General features: G+C 41.7%; 1 protein-coding gene across 4 annotated transcripts in view; it reads right to left on the reverse strand.

Annotated features, from left to right (window-relative positions):
• The window catches only part of SSH2 (slingshot protein phosphatase 2), a 302,028-nt gene that overhangs the window by 72,954 nt on the left and 223,030 nt on the right, over nucleotides 1-6,044 (reverse strand). For all 4 annotated transcript variants that reach the window (XM_017542165.2, XM_017542163.2, XM_017542162.2 and 1 more), the window contains one exon: nucleotides 4,606-4,709. In XM_017542165.2, the coding sequence (XP_017397654.1) occupies nucleotides 4,606-4,709 (104 nt within the window). The remainder of the gene's footprint in view (nucleotides 1-4,605; nucleotides 4,710-6,044) is intronic.

The raw sequence follows: 6,044 nt of genomic DNA on the forward strand, positions 1-6,044 counted from the left end.
ATATACTGATACATACTATACCATGAATGACCTTTGAAAACATGCCAAGTAAAAGGAGCCTGTCTCAAAAATCCATTTACAGAACATCAAGAATAGGCAAATCTATAGAGACAGAAAGTAGATTAGTAGCTGCTTAGGGCTAGGAGAGAGAGTGAGGGAAATAGGGAGTGCCTGCTAATGGATATCGGGTTTATTTTTAGGGTGATGAAAACGTTCTAAAATTAGATTGTGGTGATGATTGTTCAACTCTGTGACTATTCTAAAAACCAATGAATGTACACTTTAAATGAGTAAACTGGGTGAATTATATGGCATGTGGATTATATCTCAATAAAGCTGTTAAACAAAAAATAAAAGAACAAGTATGAGGAGACAAAGTGTTGTGTATAAACAATGAAAAGCTACCAGAGTTACAAGTTGCAACTGAGTTAAGCAGCTGAGGCTACTTTTTTTTTTTTTTTTTTTTTTTTCCTCCTGAGATAGGGTCTGCCATTCAGACTGGAGTACAGTGGCACTATCACGGCTCACTACAGCTGTGACCTCCTGGGCTCAAGCAATCCTCCTACCACCTCAGCCTCCAGGGTTGCTGGAACTACAGGTGTGTGCCACAACGCCTGGCTAATTTTTTGTATTTTTTGTAGAGAAGAGGTTTCACCATGTTGCCCATGCTGGTCCCGAACTACTGGGCTCAAGCGATCTGCCCACCTTGGCCTCCCAAAGTGCTGGGATTACAGACGCGAACCACTGTGCCAGGCCTAAGCTTCTTTAAAACTAAGTTTCCTTCTCTCCTACCAGTAGAAATAACCACAGGAAAGGATTTTTAGGATGGAGAACTTCTAGAGGAGAACCCTAAATAGTAGCTCAAAGTCCCCACTCCAAACACTACTGGCCCAAAGATTCAGCTGGCTTATTTGAAGCTCAGACAAAAAAGTCAGGAGTCCTACCTACTCAAGTAAGGCTTCTTATGTGAGTTGGAAGCTCAGGTTTGTTAGCTGCAAAAAGTACTGCTCTGAGCAAACTGCATACCATTTCCTACTAGGAAACTGTTTTTCACAGAGTCTAAGAGAAGGCAATATACCGATATACCACTGAGATCCCTTTCCTACATTTTCCCACCATATACTTCACTTCTAGGAGCTAAATTTCAGATTTCTATTTGGTTTTATAGGCTTTTAATTATTTCCATTTCAAATGCTGGCAGACATTCACTCATAACACCCTTCTTTGATTGCAAAATAGTGCTTGGATATTTTATATGCAGCCCAGTTGAAAAATTCTAACCAGTTCAAGAAACATGCATAAGGAAGTACAATTAGACATGGTAAGCCCTTGATCTGCTCTCAATTCTGCCATCAACTTTCAGTTACTGTGGGATTAGCCAAGGCAGTTCAGTTTACGTGACACTCTGGCTTTTGTAAGCTGAGTTTATACTTGCACTGCCTCATCTGTTCTGGTCTGGATCACAAAGCAAGTCTATTCAGCTTGTGTTAAATCTGCTTTACTTTTTAGTATGAGGAAAGCTAAATGAACAACGTTAAGTAGAAACCTGGGTGGCAATTGAGTGTAGAAGTTTGACCAAAAAAAAAATGCCAACCAGTGCCAGAAACTTTAAAAGCCACTGACCCCATTAACTATTACATGCTATACAGCAATTTGCCCAACATCCTAATCAGACAAGTTGGATTTAATCCAATAATTTATCTTCTTTTTACTGTAAGGGCTAAATATCCACACAGAACAGAAATACAAAGCTTAGCAGGCATACTTCTTCCACACATACAAGTTGTCTGGAGAAGTGTCCTCCCTGACCTCACCTCTGGTATTGGGCACTGAGGAGGAAGATTTTAGAAAGTGTAATCCAAGCTAATTTCCAAAAGAGGTTATTTCCCCCCTTACTCTAAAAAATTTTCCATGGCTGAAGAGTTCTGGTAGGATAATATTGCCCAAACAAAATGGATTACAATTCTGAGCTGCCACACTTGCAACTAGATGAAGGCCCAAACAAGTAGTAGGGCAGCCACTAAAATAGCCATGATTATATTGACTAAAGCTAAACTCAACTACTGGCTCAATGGGATCCAGTATTTTTGGCTTTCACCTCTTATCTAAACACTTAAGCTGTTCCTTTTGTAGTAATTGCAATTTTTTTCACTCCTGGAGGACACAAGTTGTCAATGTGGCACATTTATGACAACAAGCAATCACCTTTTTGTATACCATAGATCAGGATTAGTGTCCTCAGGCTATTATTTTTCCCCCCAAAATGACAAATAAGGTCTGCTGGTAGAAGAGAAGCATCAGGTTATCTCCTTAAACTCTGGATATCCTATGCCTGAGATCTCTCTCCCTAGGACACATTTTCTATGATTCTTTTCAAACCTCATCACCACAGGTGTTCCTGATTTTAGAGAAATCCAATATAAAAGAATACAATGCATATACTACTGTTAGTTGATATTTCAAAACCAGAGTCTTATACTCATTCCTACGTGAACATTTGATGATTCTTTGTTTCTAGGAGTCCTCTGGGTTAAATTTTCAGTCTTTTAGTGTATATATTCAAGGAGCAGAACACTGGCATTTGACTACGTGACATAATGACTCATCACAGCAATGACAATGAGTTTATCTTAGTATATTCTGTATCATTCTCCTCCTTATATCATCAAGAGAGAGCAGAAATAAATCAGAAATTTAGGTTTTGGTTAGTTGAAGTAGCTTTGAACAAATTCAAGAGAACACCTAAACTTTTTTTGTTTTTTGAGATGAAGTTTTGTTCTGTTGCTCAGGCTGGAGTGCGGTGGCATAATCTCAGCTCACTGCAACCTCTGTCTCTCAGGTTCAAGCCATTCTCCTGCCTCAGCCTCCTGAGTAGCTGGGGCTACAAGTACACGCCACCATGCTTGGCTAACTTTTGTATTTTTAGTAGAGATGAGGTTTTGCCATGTTAGCCCGGCTGATCTCGAATGCCTGACCTTAAGTGATCCACCCACCTTGGCCTCCCAAGGTGCCGGGATTACAGGCGTGAGCTACCGTGCCTGGCTCTTATTTTATTTTTTTTTTGAGACAGGGTCTTACTCTGTTACCTAGGCTGGAGTACAGTGGTGTGAAAATGGCAGATGGCTCACTGCAGCCTCAACCTTCTGGGCTCAAGAGATTCTCCCACCTCAGCCTCCCAGGTAGCTGGGACCACAGATGTACACCACCACACTTGGCTAATTTTTTTTTTTTGAAGCAGAGTCTCATTCTGTTGCCCAGGTTGCAGTGCAGTGGTGCGATCTTGGCTTACTGTAACCTCTGCCTTCCAGGTTCAAGTGATTCTCCTGCCTCAGCTTCCTGAGCAGCTGGGATTATAGGCATGTGCCACCACACCTAGCTAATTTTTGTATTTTTAGTAGGGAAGGAGTTTCATCATTCTGGCCAGGCTGGTTTCAAACTTTGGACCTCAGGTGATCTGCCTGCCTCGGCCTGCCAAAATGCTGGGATTATAGGCTCACGCCACCACGCCAGGCCACACTTGGCTAATTTTTTATTTTTATTTTTTTGTAGAGACGGGATTTCACCATCTTGCCCAGGCCCTCAAAATTCTGGACTCAGGCAATTCTCTTGTCTCAGCCTCCCAAAGCGCTGGGATTACAGCTGTGAGCCACTGTGCCTGGCCCACCTGAACGTTTTTAACCTGAGCACTCAAAACCTTAACTGAGGGCTGAACGCAGGGGCTCACACCTATAATCCCAGTGCTTTGGATAGCTGAAGTGGGCGGATCACTTGACACCAGGAGTTTGAGACCAGCCTGGCCAACACAGTAAAACCCCATCTCTACTAAAAATACAAAAATTAGCTAGGCATAGTGGTACATGCCTATAGTCCCAGCTACTTGGGAGACTGAGGCAGAATTGCTTGAACGCAGGAGGTGGAGGTTGCAGTGAGCTGAGATTATGCCACTGCACTCCAGCCTAGGCGACAGAGTGAGGCTCCATCTCAAAAAAAAAAAAAAAAAAAAATACTTAGCTGGGCATGGTGGCTCACATCTGTAATCCCAGCACTTTGGGAGGCCAAAGCGGGGAGATCACCTGAGGTCAGAAGTTCGAGGCCAGCCTGGCCAACATGGTGAAACCCTGTCTTTACTAAAAATACAAAAATGAGCTGGTCATGGTGGTGGACACCTGTAGTCCCAGCTATTCAGGAGGCTCAGGCAGGAGAATCACTTCAACCTGGGAGGCAGAGGTTGCAGTGAGCCAGGATCAGGCCACTGCACTCCAGCCTTGGTGACAGAGTGAGACTCTGTCTCAAAACAAACAAGCAAGCAAACAAACAAACAACAACATTAACTGAGATGAGAAGTTTCATATAAGTTCATTAGAGTATTTTGTACCTTATTATTCGAACAAAAACTTATTAAGCATCTAGTGTGTGTATAAGGATTTTTGCTAAGTGCTAGAAACATGGTCTGAGAGTGTAAAAGAAAAGTGATTACAACACAGTACAATGCTTTCTTTCACCATTAAAGAACTTCTGAAGAGATGTGGATGAGGCAGTCAGCTTTTTAAAATATAACATAAGATATGGTTACCAAGAAAGAAATAGTGTATATGCAAGCATTACCTGCATGCTTGTTCCGTCTGTGGCTGATTCTTGGTGTGGATGAGCCATTTCCCCGTGGTAGAAAAAGGGCAGCACCTTTGACAGTTAGAAAGCTCTCGCTGATGCTACAAGGAAAACGTCAAAAGAAAATAAATTACTTAGGAAAGGAAATCAAAGAGTAGGATGAAAGGAAATCAAAGAGTAGGATGAAGAACCACTTTAGGATTCTCTCTTCCCTATTCCAAAGTCCCAACTTCACACAACGAAGTGTAAAAACATAATCAAGAAAGGCTGTGGTTACTTACAACTCATATGCTCCTGTCTACTCTAGAGAAGTTTTCTTTTCTTTTCTTTTCTTTTCTTTTGAGAGGGAGTCTTGCTCTGTCGCCCAGGCTGGAGTGCAGCGGCGTGATCTTGGCTCACTGCAACAACCTCCACCTCCTGGTTTCATGTAATTCTCCTGCCTCAGAGTCTTGAGTAGCTGGGATTACAGGTGTGAGCCACCATGACCAGCTAATTTTTGTATTTTTAATAGAGACGGGGTTTTACCATATTGGCCAAGATGGTCTCAAACTCCTGGCCTCAGATGATCTGCCCTCCTTGGCCTCCCAAAATGATAGGAGTACAGATGTGAGCCACTGCACCTAGCCAAAACTTAGGATATTCTATACATTACATGGCAGCAGTTAAGAGCTGAGGCTCTGGAACCAGAATGGCTGAGTTTGAATCCTGGCTTTACTTCTTCCTAGTTGAGTAGGCCTAAATTTCTTTATCTGTAAACAGGGATAATAAAATAAAGTTGTTGTGAAGAGCCAATAAGAAAAGAGCTTCTTAAAGTGGTGCCTGGCACATAGTAAAAAGCCCTCAATAAATATTAGTTATTATAAGTAGATTAGTAGAAGGTTATCAATAATGATGTTTCAATAGTGTCCTGATCAGATGTGAAGTATGTTACAATATTTAGCTACTAATAATAGGTGCAAAGTTTGCAAAAAAGATTTATGTTTAAAATATATACCACACTAAAGTGTTAGCTCAAAATTTTACTATTGCCAACTTGCATCCCCATACTCAGTGAAAAGAAGTAATGTACAAGAAGTGTGTCTAACCCACTAGGGTTTGTCATTCACACAATGATAATATAGGTGGAGAATTACTGCTGAGGTTAGTAGCTATTCAAAATACAATCACTGGTCTGGTCACAGTAGTTCATGCCTGTAATTCCAGTGCTTTAGGAGGCCAAGCCAAGAGGACTGCTTGAGGTTTGGAGTTTGAGACCAGACTGGACAACATAGTGAGGCCCCATCTCAAGAAAAATATTTTAAAAATTAGCTGGGTGTGGTATCAAACACCTATAGTCCTAGCTATTCAGGAGGGTGAGGTGGGAGGATCACTTGAACCTCGGAGTTTGAGATTATAGTGAGTTATGATGGCACCATTATACTCCAGCTGGGGCGACC

Source organism: Cebus imitator, unplaced genomic scaffold (genome assembly GCF_001604975.1).
Source record: "Cebus imitator isolate Cc_AM_T3 unplaced genomic scaffold, Cebus_imitator-1.0 Scaffold140, whole genome shotgun sequence".
Classification (NCBI taxonomy): domain Eukaryota; kingdom Metazoa; phylum Chordata; class Mammalia; order Primates; family Cebidae; genus Cebus; species Cebus imitator.